The sequence below is a fragment of the Micropterus salmoides genome, unplaced genomic scaffold, assembly GCF_014851395.1.
Source record: "Micropterus salmoides isolate LMB-PRFRI ecotype aquatic unplaced genomic scaffold, ASM1485139v1 Ms_hic_scaffold_20, whole genome shotgun sequence".
Classification (NCBI taxonomy): domain Eukaryota; kingdom Metazoa; phylum Chordata; class Actinopteri; order Centrarchiformes; family Centrarchidae; genus Micropterus; species Micropterus salmoides.
This window is the reverse complement of record NW_024041151.1, coordinates 23,231,937-23,253,934: the sequence shown is the minus strand read 5'-3', so window position 1 is coordinate 23,253,934 and position 21,998 is coordinate 23,231,937. Positions and strand designations below refer to the sequence as shown.

The following is a 21,998-nucleotide window of genomic DNA, read 5'->3' as shown; positions in this document are numbered from 1 at the left end:
AGTGAGAGTACAGCTTGTATAACAGTGTAAATTTGCTGTCCTCTCAAGATAACACAGCCATGTCTAAAACGCTGGCAAGAAAAGTGAGGACACTTCTAAAGGCTCGTGCAGTCCAAATGTCCAAATTGGGCCCAATTAGCCATTTTCCCTCCCTGGTGTCATGTGACTCGTTAGTGTAACAAGGTCTCAGGTGTGAATGGGGAGCAGGTGTGTTAAATTTGGTGTTATCGCTCTCAAACAGTTGGCTGAAGACAAGCAGACTAAGGACATGGATTACTGGAACCATGTCCTGTGGTCTGATGAAACCAAGATAAACTTATTTGGTTCAGATGGTGTCAAGCATGTGTGGCAGCAACCAGGTGAGGAGTACAAAGACAAGTGTGTCCTGCCTACAGTCAAACATGGTGGTGGGAGTGCCATAGTCTGGGGCTGCATGAGTGGTAGAGAGCTAGAGTTCATTGAGGGAACCAAGAATGCCAACATGTACTGTGACGTACTGAAGCAGAGCATGATCCCCTCCCTTCGGTATGACAACAACCTCAAACACACCTCCAAGACAACCACTGCCTTGCTAAAGAAGCTGAGGGTAAAGCTGATGGTCTGGCCAAGCATGTCTCCAGACCTAAACCCTATTAAGCATCTGTGAGGCATCCTCAAACAGAAGGGGGAGGAGCACAAGGTCTCTAATAAATAGAAAATAATGGTGGCCACTCAAAATATTGACACATTGGACATTTTCAAAGAGAGGTGTACTCACTTTTGTTGCCAACAGTTTAAACATTAATGGCTGTGTGATGTATTATTTTGAGGGGACAGCAAATTTACACTGTTATACAAGCTGTACCCTCACTACTTTACATTGTGGGAAAGTGTCATTTCTTCAGTATTGTCATATGAAAAGATATAATCAAAAATTTACAAAAATGTGACGGGTGTACTCACTTTTGTGAGATACTGTATCTATAATCTAAAAAAGGGGTAGATTAAATACACATTCTTCTTTATACTATATACTGTGTGTGTGTGTATATGTATGTGTGTGTATATATATATATATATATATATATTCAGCTTTGTATAACTAGGACAGATTCCTTATTGGGGAAAATTCATTCACACACTTGAACAGACATATCGGTAATTTATTGCATGGTTGAATTAGTTAAGTCAGAAATGCCAGTATGATTTTTCCTATTGGTAACTCTCCTTCAACAGATAGGATTTCATACCACTACTGGTATGAAATGCAATATGTTCTTTTACAATCCAGGAATGCTTTTAAAGCTTTTTTTTTTTTTCACTTTGATTGTTTGGAAATTGATCCACAAGACATGCTTTAGTATTTCCTGTTGAGGTCAGATTTGCTTCTTCCGAAAGACAATCATCAGGTCTGTTCCCACTTTGAAAGCATAATGTGCCTGTGTGCATGCACATCTGTGCATACATGCGGGTAGGTGTTTATTCCCGTGTGTTTGCAGGCGCGCACACGCACATGCACATGCACACGCACACACGCACACGCACACGCACACACTCACACACACACACACACACACAATAACTAATTTAGCAAGTGGTTCATGTTGAGGTCCCTTGGATGACACAGCGTCCCTTTGTGTGGGAGCCCAGGTATTAAATTCCATTTCTGAAAGCACCTGGATGTGCTCAGATCAGTCATGAAGTCACAATATTCTGAGCTGTCATAAGTCACTTTTAGTAAGTCATTAAAAAATGTTTATGCTTCCGTGATGCAGCAGATGCCTGGCTTTTATTATACCTATGAATGAGGCAAAATGTGAATGGCACTAAGGGAGCTGATACTGAAAAGGTCAGAGATAAGTCCTCATTTTGAGCATGCGCAGCCATCACAGGGTGTGTTACATACCTGCCCGCCCAGATCACAAGCATAATGTTGGCCCTGATTGGCTGGAGCCATGCACCTGTACTGTTGTTTTACTGTCCCTCCACTCCTTCCCCCTCACCGTCCAGGTCCAAAGATCGATGCACTGTTTGCTCAAGCCCTGAGCTGTTAGGCGCAGGGGTATCCCAGCGCTTCCTGCATGAACCTGAAACCTCTACTGTGGGCGCCTCTCTCACCACCACGCCACTTCACTTGTCGTCCATCCTGCCTGTCTTTCATGCAGCTGGAGGCCCCAGTCGAACCCCCATCTCTGCCTGGGACTCGGTTGGCACCTGGACGTCCAAACAGAGCACAGACGAGGGCCTGGATTTACTTTCTCTGAGGCGGAAGCAAAAGGAGGATTGAAACGTTTTTCCATCTCTTTTGTTTTTTTCTTTTTGACCCTGTGTTCCTGTGTCTATGTGTGTGCAGGATTTAAAGGACACAACAAATCCCTTTTTTGTTTGAGGTATGTGGCAGATTTTCATTTGTTTTCAGACACTGGGAAAATGGTGGATGTACAGCACTGTTGTGGAAAAGGATCACAAAGGCGCACACATTTTAAACCCTTTGTGATGTGAGAAAGATTTCAAATATATGACTAATATATTCAAAAAGTCCAAGCCTAGTAGCTCAGTCACTTGAGATTCACAATAACTCATTCAATTTCATAGTTGTGTGAGTGCGAGTAGAACAATAACAGTGAGTGAAACATGCTAAATCAGGCCTTTTGGTTTGGAGCCATCTTTGGTTTCTAAACTGTACACCAATACAAATAAGGATATGGCTGACACCACATGCAGTGGTGAGAAAATATGTCTCATTTATTACGGAGATGATTTATGATTTTCTTTTATGTGGAAGACTATGATACTATGTTTTGACTTCTGATGATTTTGCATACAGGTGAATGGGTGATTTTGTATCTTTGCCACTGTATATATTTAGGGCAAGGATCAGCCACTGATTTCTGATCTTCTTTTATTGTTATGGATATCACTGTGGACATTTCACAATCTTCCTGTTCCAATTTTCAGAAATGATCTGCTGTTTCCAAAAAAAACAGCACAAACATGGATCAAAAGTTTCTGTTTAGTATCTTGGAAGTCATGGCTGATTCTGAGCAAGTCAAATTTTCATGATCTTATCGCTATTTTAATCTTTGTGGCTGTGGATTATCTCCCATAGATCTCTCTGTGGTACAAAGGGTTGAGAAGGGAGTGGCTAGATGTCTTTACAGCTCTGCATCACAGATAAAGTATTGAGGATGTTGCCTGATATTACCTCAAAGGAAGTCTCTCGTCTGTCTGACGTTTAAATGTCATGTTACATCAACATGTTCATGGAAAGGCACAGAAATATGCTTTAAAATTTTCAATGTATTGCTGTAAGAGCAAACCAGGGTCTGTATTACAGAAAGTCTATTCTAATTGTTTATTGAGCATGATGATTTAAGTGAGGACCTGATTCAAAAAAGTCAAAATACTGGAGAGTTGTAGCTTACGTGTCATTTTCTAGACACAATTTGACTAAAAACAAGAGCTCTTTCTTATTATCAGCAAAATATCAAGCATCTCAGTATGTGAACTCTTGTGACCTTTTATTTGCTGGCAGTTGGCTGTGCAGTCAGTTATATTTACCTATGACAGAACAAGTGGATTGAGAGGACAAATCATTTTCTCATCGAGGCACAAAACTATCTTTACTTATCCCTCATTTGCATCTCTTCTTTGTGACTGTATTTCAGGAAATGTCCTCCTCTGCTAACACTTGGATACCTTGTGCTCAAACATGACCTTCCATAAATCAACTGCTTCCCCCTCCCTTCTGCCACAGTTTCCCCTTTCATTTGCTATCCAGGTTTAGTCCTACTACAAAGAAATGACTCTTTGCTTCACTAACTATGCGTCACTCTGTCATAAGTATACACATGCTTTTTCTCTAGGTGTGAAATATGGAGACACTGAGCTAAAGATGGGGTCGGTAGTGTCATACTTTGAACAGTTGTGTGGAAAGGAGGAAAAGAGAGGTGAGAACTGATGCATACAAACTGTAAATGTTAAGTAAACTTAAACTGAGTTTGTAACATACAGTGAGTGCACCTGTAGCACTAATATGTTTACATGCCGCATGTTGTACTTGACGATTAAAGTGACACTATTCTCCCAATGCTGATGCGAAGTCTTTAACCCTCTCTTGCTCTGAATCTTTTATTTTTTCACAGAGGAGGAGAGACACTTGCGTGCTAATGACAGACCTTTCAACCTGTCTTACCACTATACTGTAAGTCTATGTGTAATATTAACAAAAACATATCCAGATGAGATGGGATGGGGAGCGAGACCCTTTTAGAATTTAGTGTCCGACTGTTATGAAAACTGAACTTTCTTAAAGACAGGTTGTGTTCCATCATATTGCATTGTCACATTGGTCTGTCACTTGCCTCTGATTCAGAACAATGCCATCAAGACCTCCAAATACAACATTTTCACCTTCCTGCCACGTAACCTCTTTGAGCAGTTCCGGAGGCTCGCCAATGCCTACTTCCTCTTTCTCATGGTCCTTCAGGTACATGTTTTAATTTGTTTACCTCCTCCAGTGCTGTGATGTCAAAGTGTCTGGGGGCTTTACACATTTATGGTTTTCAACGACTAAGAAAGCAGTGGATAAGACACATGCCTTGGGTGTGGAAGATCCAGGTTCGATTCCCACGGCAACACATTCCCCAATGTGTCCCTAAACAAGACACTTAACCCCTAGTTGTTCCAGAGGCGTGCGCCCTTTGACACATACATGTGTAGCAATTGTAAGTTGCTTTGGATAAAAGGTTAGCTAAATGAGTAAATGTAAATTAACATATTTTAAATGTGTGTGTGTGTGTGTGTGTGTGTGTGTGTTCTGTTGACAGCTAATCCCACAAATCTCGTCTCTCTCCTGGTTCACCACGGCAGTCCCTCTGATTTTGGTGCTGTCTATAACAGCAGTGAAGGACGCCAGCGATGACATAGTAAGATGAAATTAAAATGATCTATTGGGACAAAAATGTAAAAACTGTGCTTTGTTAAATAACTAAAAGGAAATCCAACTCAATATTAAGACATAAAATAAGGAACTAAATTCAAACGTGTACGTTAATCAAAATATATCTAAGCAAACATTGCTTTCTCTTTACCCTTTATCATCTGAGTAGAACAGACACAAAAGCGACAATCAAGTGAATAACCGCATCGTGAACGTCCTCATCGATGGAGAGTGAGTCACTTGAGATACAAATGTCACTTTATCTGCTTGTAAATAACACATGATGTACAAAGACAGATGTAGAGCAGTTTTGATTTTTTTTTTTGTAAAGCATTCATTTCATGGTATGTTTTATGTTTATATTTTTCTGGTAGGCTGAGAAAGGAAAAATGGATGAATGTTCAAGTGGGAGACATAATCAAACTGGAGAATAATCAGTTTGTCACAGTAAGTATGGGGATGCTAAAATAAAGATTAAAATTATTTTTGCAATTGCCAGGGAATATTAACCGTATGCGAATTTTATAGCATATTGCTGTTTTATACACTGATTCTTTAAGTCGGCGACACTGACACTAAAGCCACATTGACACTGCAGCCCCTAATGCTCAATTCCGATTTATTGCCCAGATCTGCCACAGAGGATTTTCACGGGAGACCCTCCTAGGGTCACAATTCTCCCAATATCCTGTATTTCACCCGATTTATGACAAACGTTCACAAAAGTGTGTCCTATTCATTACTGTTTGTGGCACTGTACAGCACATATAAGCACCACAAAAAAAGCAGATAGCTCGCAACAAGGTGGATTTCAGGTGGAAGAAAGGGAATTTGTGAGCAGATGATAACAAGGATGGGGAGAAAGAGAGCCACATGTTTTATAATGGCTTTTGTGGATCTTTTTCGTTCACCTCGGCTCCAACTAGGGAAGAATTGTGACAACGGTCGCGGTCAGAGTGATAGTAAACTTTATGTCATCTCATTACCTTCTAAACTTTCAGTTGTCTGCTGTGTATCGTGTGCTTTCTTTTCGTTTTTAGGCAGACCTTCTGTTGCTGTCCAGCAGTGAGCCTCTCAATCTGGTGTACGTAGAAACAGCTGAACTGGATGGGTGAGTGTGCAGTACTGTGTGTGTGTGTGTGTGTGTGTGTGTGTGACAGCTGATGTCTCACACTGCCTTAGATTTCCCTCCAGTCGCATCCTTCTCATGTCCTCTTGGTCTCTCCCAGTGAAACCAATCTGAAGGTGAAACAAGCCCTGACTGTAACTGGAGAGATGGGAGACAGCATCGATGCTCTGGCTGGCTTCAATGGTGAGAAGATGAAAGAAGCAAAATTAAACAGATAGAAGTACCATTGTAGGGAATATATGGTGGGTTATTTTTCAGTCAGGATATTTGGATTTCTTTGTCACATCCCAACAGTCATGTCTACATAAATAACACAGAACATTTCAAAGTGACAAAATATATGAGAAGACTTGATAAGATATTAGTCAAGATAATGGGATTTCTCTGTACTTAGTCATTCAAGTAACAAGTAATAAGTAACTTGCCATTTTCAGCTTGTACGTTGTCAGCTCAGAGGTTGTTGTTTCACATAGCAACAGGGACTTTGAAAACGGTAACAAGCAGATAGCGGAAGGGGAAGGGAATGCCAAGGGAAGTTGGCTAATGGTATTCTTTATACCAGTAGCCTACTTCTGTGAGACAGACTACTAATTATCTGATAGGCAAACACTTAATAACTGTGCACACTCATTACTCAGAAGTATACTATGCATATGTGACTTGCGAATGTGGGCCACTTGGGGGGCCTCTTGCAGCCCTGTGATGAAAAACACCAGGTGTAGGATGTAAATAACCACATAATTCCTATTTTGGAGGTGGTGGGTAGGTTGAAAGGTTAGATGATTAGGTGACCTTCACGAGGAGAACAGAGTTCAATTAACTGTGTGAAAAAGCTAACATCAGTTTTTGTTTTTTGTAGTATTATTAGCGTTAGCTAGCTAGCGTTAGCAATAATTTCGGTGTTTTTTTGCATTTTGTTGCGTTTCATGTACCCTTAGCTAGTTAGCATTAGCGTTTCTTGTAGCATTAAATGTTTGCCATTCAACTTTCTGAAAGTCTGGACTTACCGGCCACCATGGTTTGGTGTAAATTATTTGTATGAGTTACACTACCTAGCTACAATCTTCTGGCAATTATTTGACATCATACATAGCATACATAGTCAGAATGTAACATGTTAACAGCTGAATTTTAAAACCAACCACAAACTTCCAGTTTTTTTGGACTCAGATGTCAAATATGGTCTAAAAGATCTATGAGAGGTCTAGAAATTTGAGTCTGAAAAAGTATGGACTTTCGAATGGCTTACAAACATTGCCATTAAATGTGATAGAATAGAGGCTAACACTGTGACATTTGAAGAATTATAGTAACGTTAGGCTATAACTGAGATGCTGAGAAATGTTTTTGACTGTCCTATACTCACCCCCCCCCCCCAAACTTATAAACTATTTTTGATGTGTTAATTTACACTAACATCTGTCTCACTCAGGTGAAGTGCGATGTGAGCCTCCCAACAACCGTCTAGACAAGTTCAAAGGAACCCTGACTTTGAACGGACAAACCTACTCTTTGGATAATGACAAGGTGCTGCTCAGAGGATGTACTCTAAGGAACACTGAGTGGTGCTTTGGTCTGGTCATCTTTGGAGGTAAACTCTCATCACCTGCTAGCTTGTAAGTTAGCTTGGGTCATAGGGTCTACCCTAATGCCTTTCCAAAACACGGACACACTGCAAGTTTGGGATGCACCACTCAAGTCTGCAGGGCCTCTCCAGAGGACGTTCATGCTTACTGTTTACACACAACAGACCAGTTCCAGTGATAAAAATGTATCTATTTTATTATTAGACAAGGCAGACACAAGTAATCAATAACAGTAAAATACAGCAGTGAATAATAATAAATAATTTTTACTAGTAGTGGGAGGTGAATTATTAACTCTACTATAGCTCCAAGCTTCTAATCTATGGCTGTTGTACATTGTATTAATTGTTAGCATTTGGTAAAGGACCAACCTACATTCACTTAACATTTTATGTTAACTTTGGACTTTGGACTGATAAGAAACCACTGGTCATATAAGTTCAATCCTGAATTCACCAGCCTATTCAACATTAAGTGAATGACTAAATGATTGAACCTAAAAGAAAAAATTGTAGAGCAACTAATGTAGGCCTATCACAGAGTTTAATAGCAAAAATTCAAATGACAGGTACGTTTTAAGAAATTATCTAAATCTGTCTGCATAAAGGAATAGGTAATAGGCATTCTCGCCGTCAGTAATAACAGTAAAACCCGGCAAGTGGATTGTTTTTATGTGAGGTTACAACCCCTTCACACACAGGCAATAAAAAAATTATTACTCATTACATTTACAAAAACTACATAAAGCCCCTTTAATAATAGATTAAGAGAATCTGACGCACATTTTATGTTAATACAGTCTCTGGAAATGCTAAAATCATGGCTCTTTCTGCATGATTGTCAGTCTACCTGAACAAGATATTGAACCTTTCCAGGTCCAGACACCAAGCTGATGCAGAACAGTGGAAAGACAACCTTCAAACGGACGAGCATTGATCACCTAATGAATGTCCTGGTGTTGTGTGTGAGTTTCATGTTCATGCACACATACATACATACGCTTAAGCGCACATGTACATTTTAGCTGTAAAATGTTTGGTCTTATACATTGAACTCATGTCAGAGTAATTTGTTAATTTAAACGCAACTCTTGGTATATAAACACACATGTGAATGAATCCTCAAATGGTTTGGCACATTAAGTAAAATATGTAATGTCATGATTTTTAAAGAAAATATTATATAAAGTAGTATTTGTACCGCTGTAGTGTTCTCTGTTTTGAAGTAAAAGTAATAATAAAAAGAATAAAGTTACAATGGCTAAAAATGCATTGCTCTGATGGGGGGGGTGAAATATGATTTCAGGGTTTTGCATTGCTTGATTCTGCACATTACTCGTTACTCAGCACTTCTGTTGTCTACTTGTTTATTAATACTTTGACGTTTTTCCAGTTACAAGATCTATTAGTAAAACTACTGGAAGGATTTTCTTTTTATAATTGTTCCTGATACAGTACAAGTTAATAAAATCCACTGATTACTTAATGTTCCCGCCTGCATTATATTTAATTATATATATATTTATATTTATTGAAATGTGTCATATCTTTAATCTATCAGATCTTTGGTTTCCTGGCATCTATGTGCTCTGTTCTGGCCATTGGCAATGCAATCTGGGAGGTGAAAGAGGGCTCAGTGTTCACAGCCTTCCTCCCCCGTGACTCTGGGGTTGGTGCTGCTCTTTCATCCTTCCTCTCCTTCTGGTCTTACGTCATCATCCTCAACACGGTGGTGCCCATTTCTCTCTACGTCAGGTACATTCTAGCACCGAAAGATAATGGAATCAGAAAGTAACAGAAGTTTTTGGGAGTCAAGCTCCGAGGCAAAGTTGTTTTTTTATCTTTGTGTGCTTATTCCTATGTGTGTGGATGTCAGTGTGGAGATCATCCGCCTGGGGAACAGCTTCTACATAGACTGGGACAGGAAGATGTATTACCCCAAGAATGACACCCCTGCCCAGGCGAGGACCACCACGCTCAACGAGGAGCTGGGCCAGATCAAATACATCTTCAGCGACAAGACCGGCACCCTGACTCAGAACATCATGACATTTAACAAGTCCTCCATCAATGGGAAAGCTTATGGTGAGCAGCTCTGCTTATATAAATATGTACAGAGTTGAATGGACACACCAGCTTGGGCATTCATGGCCATCAAGCATGAATGATTGATTTTGGAGTTCTCTGTTATTCAGGGGAGCTGTTTGACTTTGCTGGACAGAGGGTGGAAATAACAGAGGTGAGAGGAGAACACTGATACACAAATGTAGCCTATATTTTTAGGAATGTTCTATAATGTGTTAATGTTTATTTTTTTTGCTTTTGTCTGCTTCTTTTTCTCTGCAGAAGACAGACAGAGTGGACTTCTCCTGGAACCCGCTGGCTGATCCGAAGTTCATCTTTCATGACCACAGTCTGGTGGAGACGGTGAGAGAGGGAAACCCGAAGGCTCAGGCCTTCTTCCGCCTGCTGGCTCTGTGCCACACCGTCATGCCTGAGGAAAAGAAAGAGGGTGAGCGTCCTCTAATGGATGTCTTTATTACTACATGACAAGTGGCTGCAAAGGTTGAAAAGAGGAGAATTACGTTGCATATATTTTGTCTCTGGTGAGTAAACCCTAATAGAGCTCAGTCCTTAATAATACAGATTTGTCTTTACTAAAATATCTTTATAATAATAATTATCCTATAATATTAATATCTAATATCATCTTCTTTTCATATTAACCATTTAGCAACTCCAGGATAAGATTACATTCCTAAATAATTGTATATAATAAAAGTATTTAAGCCTGCATGTGTAAGATTTTAAAAAGTCTGTATTTGATTACCAGTGGTAGTATTAAAAAAAGGACCTGGTGGCAGGCAGCAATGCATCCCACTGCACACATTTTCACATGTTCACTTTTTATTTTTCTTCCTTTCCTCTCTTGTCATCTTTTTGTCCTGGTAGGGGAGCTGTACTATCAGGCTCAGTCTCCCGATGAGGGCGCTCTGGTGACCGCAGCAAGAAACTTCGGGTTTGTGTTCCGCTCACGCACTCCAGAGACCATCACAGTCGTGGAGATGGGCAGACAAGTCACCTACGAACTTCTGGCAGTTCTTGACTTTAATAATGTGCGCAAGAGAATGTCCGTCATAGGTGAGAAAAAGTTGTGGCACAATGTTGGGTTTTAACTGAGGTTTTTGGTCATTAGCAACCTTGTAAATTTCTGAAATTACAAAATTCACATTATCCTTATACCTTTTCATGTGTTTTTTAAACCCATCCAATCTGTCATGTCATTTAAAATATACCTTGTGACAAGTTTATGTGTCAAACCTCTTGACTATGTCCTCACTAAGCGACATCAACCATGATTTCCAGTGCGTAGCCCCGAAGGTAAATTGATTCTATACTGCAAAGGAGCAGACACCATCATCTTTGAAAGACTGCACCCGTCCTGTAAAAAACTGATGGAAGTTACAACTGGACACCTCAATGTGAGTGATGCGTCAGATTTTGTGGTGTGTCTGCCAATAAATAAAACTACATAAATACATTATATAATTGTCAGGAGTTTTGAACTGCTCTGAACTGTCCAACTAAAATAGGAGTATGCAGGCGAAGGTCTCCGTACGCTGGCTCTGGCCTACAAGGACTTGGATGAGGGCTATATGAAGGAGTGGCAACAGCGTCACCATGAGGCCAGCACTGCCATGGAAGGACGAGAGGAGAGACTTGATGAACTTTATGAAGAGATAGAGAAAGACCTGCAGGTTAGTCCACCTGCTGAATACTTTGACACATTGCTAGATAATTTGATTGACTCAACAATTGGTGGGTTAACCTCTTGGTTGGTGTATCTGGAGAAGATTTTAATATACTTTGAATTCTGTTCGATAACACACTGAATTGAAATACTGATGAGACACCAAGAAATGATGAAACACTGCCTCAGACTAACAAAAAGATCTGACATTCAGACTGAAGTTCCAGTAAAACCAGCATTGCTTTATCACCATCTGTTGTTTTTCAATTGATTATTATCCTGCCAGAGTAACCTGAGAATAGCTTTAAACATTGTTGCTTATAGTATTTGAAAATGTTTTGGGGGAAATGTCGAGATGCTTTTTATTTATTACAGAATGATACATAAAATCATTTTAACATTACCACCCTGTACTCTGTGGTTTGTAGCTGTTGGGAGCGACAGCTGTGGAGGACAAGCTGCAGGACGGTGTGCCACAGACCATAGAGCAACTGGCTAAAGCTGACATCAAAATCTGGGTGTTGACTGGGGATAAACAGGGTTAGTGTCGCGTATTGTATATTCCCACTCAAATCACACATTTCAAGATGGCTGAAGGTAATACAGTAGTATAATGTGAAATTAATTTTCATTTCCTCTCACTGTTAACCTCAATGTGTCAGGAATCCCTGGATGTGGAGTCTCCATGGGTTCACATGACACATCTAAACACCCTGTGCCATCTGTAAATTGTCACAGCCTGGTTTAAATGAGGACAAAGAGGAGAGGACAACACATGACTTTTAACAAAAGATTTATTTAAGTATAAATGTTAATAAGGAACATCATTAGTGTGTTGAGTGTCTGCATGTATACAGTGAAGTGTAGTGAACAAGGAAATCCTTACCCAAACAATGAACCATCCGCCCAGATAGAGAGAGTGTGAGTGACTGAATCCACCATCTTATATAGGATTGTATAGGGAGCAGCAGGCACAGGTGATAATCAGTGATACAGTGCTTCACTCCTAAAAAAGGAAGGACAGCCCAAACAGGGAGTCAAGAGAACAAAATGAACAAGTAAATGTTTGGCGTGTTTGACAGATGAATTGCATCACAGTAATTCTAAATGTCGGTTGTTGTTTTTAAACAGAGACAGCGGAAAATATCGGCTATTCCTGCAACATGCTGAGAGAGGAGATGAAGGAGATCTTCGTTGTGGCAGCCAATACAGCTGAAGGAGTCAAGGAGGAGCTACAGTAAGTCAGCCAGAAAACAAATAACTGCAAGACATGAGGTATCTGCTGACCAGAGGCTGTTTCAGTATGTGAATTTCAACATAACTAGTACAAAAAATACCAATAATATACAATTCTGCAAGTTGCCTAACTATTTGTTCACCGGAGGCTCAGCAATGTGAGCACAGCTAAATGTATTGGATGATAACAGAAACGATTAGTGAGCTGGACTGAATATTATAAATGACATTTGTGCCACCAAGCGGCAACCTCCGGCTCTCGCACAGTGACTACGTCCACTTCTTTTATACAGTCTATGGTTGCCACACTTTATAACAGTTAGATCGCAGTATGTAACAATACTATAGCAAATGGGTCTTCTACTGTGGTGTTGTCCTGGACCATGTTGCGTTATTGTATATTATTATATATTAATAGCTGTATAAGCGGAGTATCCGTAAAATGACAATAAATTTATACTGAATGTTACAAAGCAGAGGTGGGGGACTCGAGTCGCCTGACTTGACTCGAGTAGACTGAGTTGCAAATTTGAAGACTTGAGACTTGCTTGACTAAAACTGAAAAGACTCGACTTCATTTTGACTTGGTATTCATGACTTGGACTTGACTTAGAAGAAAAAAAAAAGACCGTTAACGTTTCGTGTACAACACAGACATTCAAGGATTATGTTGTTGATGACGGTAGGAAGAAAAGAACAACGGTGCGCAAGGTCTGCAGCTCAAAAATGAGTGAAACGACCACCACAACATCCAACTTCATCCGTCACAACAGAACCCATAAAGAAAGGTACATTACATGACTGCGGCTTTTTAGCTAACGTTAATTTATTGGCTGGTTGAACGCATAGAAAGCTACGTTAGCGTAAAGTTTAAGCTACATGCAGTTGTTTGGCTGCAGTTTGCTGCTGTTGTAACTTTATGTGAAAACCTCTTAACATTCCTGGTGGGAACAGGTCCTGATGACAGCTTTTGTAATATGCCCACAACTTCCATGTTAAGTTCATACTCATATGATACACCATTCACAAGTCCTCGTGATTCGACCCAATAGGAGCTCGCATGTCCCGTCCACGGTCTACAATAGAGAGCCCGCGCTGTAAGGAAGGGCCAGCCCCTATTATTTCGTGGGTATGCTGAGCCAATTGCAACCAATTGTGCCGATGACTTGCACTTTGTGTAGCCAATAAATAATAATAATAAATAATAATAAAATTCTGAAAATAACGATATCCAGCTTTAAGTAGGAATTCATGATACCAGCAAGAAAACACATCTGCGTCAAGCTACGGCGTGATGCAGCAGTAGCCCCTTGCCGTCAAGGGGCGGTGATGTTTTGGAAAAAAATAGGCCAAGACTTACCCTTAGAAAAACCGGTGTAAAATATTAGTTTTTCATGGTAATTGGTATAAAATTTAAAATTGGACTAGGTAAGGCTTTGTGCTCTGGCCCCCACAGCTAATAAATCCCAGCTGTAGTTTTTTCAAGGGGAAACAAAAAATATATTACTTTTAGTGTTTAAACTTAGGTTACCATTATTGACACGTGTTTCTATTATTTTTCTTCCCCATTTCAATTATCAGTGAAGACAATAGTAGACTAAATAATAGAAAACCTTTGTATACTTCAATATAGATAGAACAGAAACTCTCACCACATGTTCAAAAATGATCACACAGATGAATTGCCACCTCTCTTAAACTGTTTAAACAAACTGTATTCCAAAGAATTGCATATGACTGGACTTGTGACTTGCTTGACTTTAATCACAGTAAGACTTGAAGGTTAAGACAAGTCAATTGATCTTTAAAAATGTATTTATATATATATATATATATATATATATATATATCCAACATAATTTGGCATATTAAAATACACAGCACAGAGCAGACTCATGTTTACCAGCTTTTATACTGAAAGGAAATTTAAATGATGATGAGACTCTACAAAATGCCACTGAGGAGGCATTGTGTTTACTGTCACCATCCATGAAGAAGAGGAGTGGCTCATTAAAGTTTATCATTAAGCTCATAAAACTGTTATCGGCATGTTGTAAGCCCTACTGGTATCAGGGTTTTTTTGTTGTTGTTTCCAGGTCTTGTGGCAGGTAATGAGTTTATGTTAAAGCATTTGTTTCCATCCAAACACTCTTCTTTTTTTATTTCAGAGACTTTTATGAATTCCACCCAAACATCCCCATGTCCCTGTGTTTTCAGGAATGCAAGAAGAAAAATGTGTCCAGAAGCTGCAGAAAAGCCATCTGTGATAACGGCCCGTGCAGGCCTATTTTGGCTTCAGAAGACACAGTCCGTGCAGGATGAGAAGGTGGATGGAGAATATGGCCTAGTTATAAATGGACACAGTCTGGTAAGAAGGTTTTTTCAGGTGCATTGCTATTTCCAGTAGAATCAGAATCAGAAGGAGCTTTATTGCCAAGTAGTGTTTTACACATACGAGGAATTAGCTGTGGTGATAAGGTGCTACACGTAGACAAACTAACTGTGGTGTAGCAGTGATCCAAAGCGTTCCCCTCTCTGGTTGGAGACTTTATATACTGTCTGTATATGTGGAGTTCTTGGCTGAGATTTCCCCCGTTAAAGTCACCAAGAACAATAACAAGGGAGTCCAGGTTTGTCTGCTCCACACACAGTATCCGGTCGGCCAGCGTGCAATAGCTGCTGAATCAACAAGAAATTGAACTGAACTGAATTGAATTTATTGAAGGATAGCCCCTTGAGATGCAGCATCTCATTTTCAAGGGGGTCCTGTAACAAATACATAATGAACAAATACAAAACAAAATGTTGTCTCCATATGACGCTGATCTAGGAAAAAGTTCTGGCTAGGCCCAAAAAGTTAATCCTTTCATCTGAAAGGTCACCACAGCTACAAAGTACCACATTGATATTTTACAGGCTGATTCTGGTCATTTCAGACTCAGTAAATGTAACTACATTTAGACTTTCTTTATAGTGTATGGTTAAACTTGCGGGATACTTGAGGGATACTTGACTCACAACTTCAGTATGATCCTGTAATCCCTTTCACTCTCAGGCCTTTGCACTGGAGAAGAACTTGCAGCTGGAGCTGCTGAGGACAGCGTGTATGTGTCAGACAGTGATTTGCTGCAGGGTCACCCCTCTGCAGAAGGCCCAGGTGGTTCAGCTAGTCAAGAAATACAAGCAGGCGGTCACTCTGGCCATTGGGGATGGGGCCAATGATGTCAGCATGATCAAGGGTGAGCTCATTCAACTCAGACACTCTTACACGAACCACAGAGTTGTATTTGTAGTTAAACCAAGCAGCTGGAAAATGTTTCTCACTGTGTTTCTTTCTTTTGTGTCTGTCTTTCAGCTGCTCATATCGGTGTAGGTATCAGCGGTCAGGAGGGCATGCAGGCAGTTCTCTCAAGCGACTACTCCTTCGCCCAGTTCCGTTACCTTCAGCGCCTCCTGCTGGTGCACGGTCGCTGGTCCTACCTGCGCATGTGCAAGTTCCTACAATATTTCTTTTACAAGAACTTCACCTTCACCTTTGTGCATTTTTGGTATGCGTTCTTCTGCGGCTTCTCTGCACAGGTGAGGGACATGTACTGGGATAATGTAACATAACTGAACAGGTTACATGCAATGTGAAAAAAATAATGAATCTAGTTAGGCATATAAGTAACTCTATAACTCTAAGAATAGTGCATATTGACTTGTTGACTATATGCTTCGATTATAATGTTATGCTATTATGTTAAATGATGTGGAGAAGTGATGTGAATAACAAGTAGATCAAGGTGCACTTAGAAAATTCTAGAGGTATACAGGTATTGCAGTGTTCAGGAGATGCTCAGTGTAACAAGAAGATCAAACAATACAATGTAACCACAAGACCACAAATTACAGTCAACAAAAATTGCCATAGAGTTGAAACAAGACCTCTCACGGACACAGTTCCAACAAGAACTGAATATTGTAGTCTTCGCAAAAATATTTATTGCTAACCTAAGTGTTCAACATTATTAATACTGTATTTACATCTTTAATGTCGTCTTTGTGGTTCTTGTTCATAGACTGTGTATGACGAGTGGTTCATCACCTTGTACAACCTGGTTTACACAGCTCTTCCAGTCCTCGGCATGAGCCTCTTTGACCAGGTATGCGCTAGGGAGAAAGTTATTCATACGTTTAAAACGGCTCGGATATTTTGTTTAATATCATATCATTTATCAGTAGTTCACACTCTTGTATATGGATCCTCTAGGTTTTCTCTGCTTTATCTATACTCTTCTGTTTCTGTAGGACGTGAATGACCGCTGGAGTTTCCAGTATCCTCAGCTCTACACCCCAGGCCAGCTGAACCTGTACTTCAATAAGAAAGCCTTTGTGCGCTGTCTGATGCACAGCTGCTACAGCTCCCTTATCCTCTTCTTCATCCCATGGGCCGCCATGCAAGATACAGTTCGAGACGATGGCAAAGACATCGCCGACTATCAGTCTTTTGCTTTATTGGCACAGACCTGCCTTCTGGTTGTGATGAACATACAGGTGAGGAATACAGTGCAGGATTTTTTGCATCAGTGTGATGAAGAACCTTTATTTTGTATACACTAGATTAGCCAAAACAGACATTCTCATTTTCTTTCATTTTATCTATAAATGTCTATCAAATCGCCATATATGAAACTGCAATAGAATTACATGTAACATGATATATTTATTGTATATTTATATTTGAATTTATTTTGTTAATTCAACCCTAAATTACATCTTTCAGTTATGTCTGGACACCTATTACTGGACAGCAGTGAACCAGTTTTTCGTTTGGGGCAGCCTGGCGGCTTACTTTGCCATCACGTTCACCATGTACAGCAACGGCATGTTTCTCATCTTCACCTCCTCTTTCCCCTTCATCGGTGAGTATGTTAGATTCAGCTAATTCATGGAGGCAGAAAGCTGGCAGGTGCCCACATATTAAAGGTTTTGTCCTCCAAAATCTGACACATGTATGAATTTCAATCCTTGGTTTGTGCATTGAATTTTAACCCTTTTAAATATGTGCAAATTCCCACTACAACCCATACACAATATTGTAGGATTGTGTAACGATAAACTCTTTCACTATGTGATTCTCCAGGCACCGCAAGAAACTCTCTCAGCCAGCCTAACGTGTGGCTGACCATATTCCTGACTACCCTCCTCTGTATTCTGCCTGTAGTGGCCTTTCGCTTCATTCTCATTCAGCTTCGGCCCACTATAAACGACAAGGTGAGATATCAGATGACACAGACTAATAAAGCATACCGTCTTTTATGCACCCTGTTTTTACCTCTATAAATAAACTGATTTGTTCTCTCTGACTGATAAAAATAAAACATACATATATGTCATTTAAACTCTGCCGTTCTACATTATCCAGTTACAATTTAGCTTTCTGATATGTAAAATACATTAGGATGTGCAGATACAGTACAGATATCTATAGCGTTCATCTTTGCTTAGTTTACTCAAACTAAAATATGTATGAAATATCTTGACATTGGAATTATATATTTCTATATGCGAAGTTAGTAGTATTTTGTTTACACAAAATCAACTATTACTGAGTTATGATAAAAGATATTTGGGCACAGACAACAATTTAGATAAATATTTTTAAGTTAGACACTTTGGTCACATCTAAGATTGTCACAGACAGATTTGAACTTAACAAACATTTTTTAAAGTTTTAAAGTTGAATTTTTTGTTAGCAATTCAAAACGGTGAAAAGACATTTATAAAATCAAAAATCATTCTCAAAAATGCTGATATGATTTAGTCTCCTTGCTCTACAGTTTTTCTCTTTGCTACTGTCCCTGTGTTCTTCTGTTTGGTATTCTCTTTTTCTTTTCTGCTCCAAGATTTACTTCTACTGATAGAGTTAGCATGGTAGACATGGTAGAGTTAGCTTAGTTAGTCAAATTAGATTACTATTTGAAATAATCATAGTATCTTGAGTTATTAATAATAACATAAAGTTCCCCCTTTCTGGTTTGTATATCCCTGCCTCTTCTTAAATTTTTTTTTATCCCTGGTGGCGACAAAATTCCCCACCCTCAGAGTGATCAATGCTACTTCACTAGTGATGCAAGGGATCACATATCTCACGGTTCGGATCGATCCGTGGTTTTATTTTAGAACGTGCTACTTCGGCTCTGATCTAGCTGCTTTTCTTTGTCTGGCCCTCCGTGGCAAATCTGATTGGTTACAAGTTGCAAATAATAGCAAAAAAAAATCTCCCCATCTACTTTTTTCACAAATTGCACCCTGTGTATATTATATATTTAATTATCTTAAATGTTCTATGTGTGTAGCTTGAAGTGACTACAATCGTTTTGTTGCACCTTGTGTTGTATAATGATAAATAAACTACCTTGATAATTAAGTTGTGTAGATAGTATCAATAGAATACAAGCCACGCAAGTGTGTGAAATATGTTAGAATCTATCTTTATAAATTAAGCATTAATAAATTACAGAGATAGGTGGACCCTGGAGAAGCATGTGAAGTACCTTTTTAGTCTTCTTAAATCTTTATTGCAAAAAGAGAAATAAAGTGTACATGGGAAATTAAGAGGTATACATAACTTTGATTTGAGCAAAATCACAGATTGCATAGACATATTTTGCAAACTTGTAATTTCTAATATGGTTATAACGGTTAGTTTGCTGTCCATGTAGAGTGAACTAGATGTTTGTGTTGTTTATATGCTCTGATAATGCTAATCCATCTTTGTAGTAGCAGCCATGTTGATTTCACATTCCAACTTAAGAGCACATGAACACACACTGAAGTCGGAAGAACAACTTCACAACTTGGGAAAGGGAGCATCCGAGGAGCATGTGAATGCACCATGAGCCGCTGGTTGCAATTCGCAATCTTCACGATTAGATGACACTAAAACTTACACACTGAACCTTTAAGAAGTCTACATCAAAGACTTGTCCCCTCTCTCCCAATTCTAGGTGAGACATAAGGTGCAGAAGGAGGCACTACCAGCTCCTGCTCCCCGCCGCCCACCTACCAGGCGTATCAGCACCCGTCGATCTGGCTACGCCTTCTCCCACGCCCAGGGCTACGGTGATCTGGTGACATCTCGGAGGTTCCTGCTGAAACTACCCCTGAGGAGTCGACCGGCCCTGTTTTCCCAAACAGACTCTCCTCTGGCTCAGAATCAGCCACAGTTTTACCGTACTATCGCCGAGGAGCAGGAGGAGTCAAAGAGCTCTTAGACAGGAGGTATGCATGAGAGCAGCATGTTAAGTTTTTATTCTGGAGCCTAGCTCACACTCATGAGAGGATGCACAGGGTAAAGTTCACTACTTGGAGCGTTTCCAGGTCAACCCTTTACACTTTTTCCAAATAATGTATACTGATATCACTGTGAAAATGTTGAACTTGGCAGCACATACAACCTTAAGGGACTGCACTGGTGCTTTTGCATTATTAGCTTAATACAACTGCCATAAATGTTTTCTGCTTTACTGAAGCATACCAGAAGATTTTAAATACATTTTCTACCTTCAGCATACAGAGGATATTGGTTTCAAGTAATTTCATTACAAATACATCAACTTGTGGAGAAATGCTTTAGGTAATCAATCGTAGCAAACATTCAAATGGAGAGTAAGTGATCCAATACACTTTTTGTTAAATTCACTGAATATTTCCTCATGGTTTGCTAGCTCTCTCTTTTGTGTGTGCTCTAAAAAGAAATCTGGTTTTCCCACATAACCCTGCCTCTGTAAATGTAACAAAGAAAGTGGTCTTTAACCTTGGGGAGGGGCGCAGTGGGACAATCTATTCACCGGCACATTTGAACATGCTGGACCGTAGGCACAGTGAAGAGGGAGAGATGGCAGAGAAACAGCCAAAGACGAAAAGGTCTGAAGAGTATAAAAAGAGAAGAAAGATGAAAGTTATATGAAAAGGTTAGGGTGAAGGCAATTCAGAGATTTGAAATTTGGGGAGGCAGAGCTTCTGAGGGAGCACTGAAGGGAGGGGTGTATTTGTTTGGCAGTTGAATTACATACTTTCCCTTTAATTGCATTAAGTTTTGTTCACTGTGGTATTTCACAACATTTCACAAATTGTTTGATGAATAGACTTCTGCAGGATAATTTCAAGTGGTAGCTGGTTTTTACACTGTAAACACACAGTACAACAGTTGACTCTCAAATTTCAGAAGTCCACACTATAAAGAAGAGTTTTTAGAACAGTCCCTACTCACAGCTGCAATTTCCCATTTGACAAAAAAAAGTGTACATCATTTCATACTGTAAGGAAATGAACTAAAAGTATCCTGCAGCCTGGAAGGTAGAACATAAGTAAAAGCTTATGGTAAGCTTTAGAAATGGTCAGACTATATGCAGTTTGTACTGAAACACGCAAAACCAGAAACTGCGATATTAACTTTGTGTCATGCACACCAAATATTTACAGTATTTGTTGTGATCTGTAGAGATTTTTTTGTAAGTTAAGTAAAAAGAAAACAGTAAAGGTTGCCATTAGCTTATCTGGGGAAACTGGATTACCACACTGCCTGCAACATGACGTTGCATTTTATAACTTTATTTTTTCTCAAGTGAATAGTCAATCCTCATGGTGACATTTTGAGAAAGGATAAAACAGTGATTTCAGTTGAAATCTATGATGAATCTCTTTTTACTCTGTTGTTTACATAATTATTTACACAAAGATTTTTAAGATTTTTTTTTTGTTCTGCTCGGTGTTAATAATCTGTTTGTTTATGAAAAGATGTATAATTTGTTCAGTCTGTACCACTTAATTACAGTATTTCAAAGTACAGCCAGGGGTTAGTGTTGTCTTTGTAGCTGTGTTTTAAATAAAGATCTGGTACTGGTTTAAGAGTCATTCGTGGGACAGTACAGCGACCAGCAGACAGCACCTAATACTCATAAAATCCCTCTTTTTAGCCCTTCTACACATTTCGCCACTTTCATTTTATTATTTCGGGTTCCTCCGACTCACCTGAGTGAGAAGATTTTTGTTGGCCGATAGACATTTTGATGTCGGGCGTTCAAGTTTCTACATGAGAGATCATCTGTGAATAAAACAAATAAGTTGATTGACTTGTGTTGCCATTTTTTTTAAATAAATAGTTTCACCTTCAAGGTAAACGAAAAAAACAGGAGTGGTGTAAATATTTTATATATTCATACCCAAGTTCTGCTTTTTCATGCATGTAATGAATTATTTTGTTGTATCAAAGGTCGTCATACAGTTGGAAGCTCCACTGGTAAAATCTTAAACAGGATAAATCAACACAGCAAAGCAAAGAATGGAGATACATGTCTTGCCTTTTTAATTTGACTATAAGAGATTAGTA

General features: G+C 39.4%; 1 protein-coding gene across 1 annotated transcript; it reads left to right on the top strand.

The window, feature by feature from the left end:
* The first annotated feature begins 2,005 nt into the window (after positions 1-2,005).
* LOC119914499 (phospholipid-transporting ATPase ID-like) lies at positions 2,006-21,741 on the top strand. The gene is made up of 28 exons (XM_038733828.1): positions 2,006-2,369; positions 3,846-3,929; positions 4,125-4,183; positions 4,355-4,468; positions 4,809-4,907; positions 5,091-5,152; positions 5,296-5,368; positions 5,962-6,032; positions 6,151-6,233; positions 7,483-7,641; positions 8,512-8,600; positions 9,197-9,390; positions 9,512-9,720; positions 9,831-9,874; positions 9,982-10,147; positions 10,588-10,776; positions 11,002-11,117; positions 11,229-11,393; positions 11,815-11,926; positions 12,518-12,623; positions 14,840-14,990; positions 15,678-15,861; positions 15,978-16,201; positions 16,684-16,767; positions 16,913-17,158; positions 17,388-17,526; positions 17,748-17,878; positions 19,615-21,741. The coding sequence occupies exons 2-28, from the start codon at positions 3,875-3,877 to the stop codon at positions 19,879-19,881; spliced, it is 3,591 nt and encodes a 1,196-aa protein (XP_038589756.1). The 5' UTR covers positions 2,006-2,369; positions 3,846-3,874; the 3' UTR covers positions 19,882-21,741.
* Positions 21,742-21,998: the final 257 nt, after the last annotated feature.

Bases quoted from the DNA above. Each gene is read 5' to 3' on its own strand.
- LOC119914499 (XM_038733828.1), top strand. From the start codon at position 3,875: ATGGGGTCGGTAGTGTCATACTTTGAACAGTTGTGTGGAAAGGAGGAA. The intron at 14,991-15,677 runs GTAAGAAGGTTT...TTTCACTCTCAG, and splicing joins TTATAAATGGACACAGTCTG to GCCTTTGCACTGGAGAAGAA. The intron at 17,879-19,614 runs GTGAGATATCAG...TCCCAATTCTAG, and splicing joins GGCCCACTATAAACGACAAG to GTGAGACATAAGGTGCAGAA.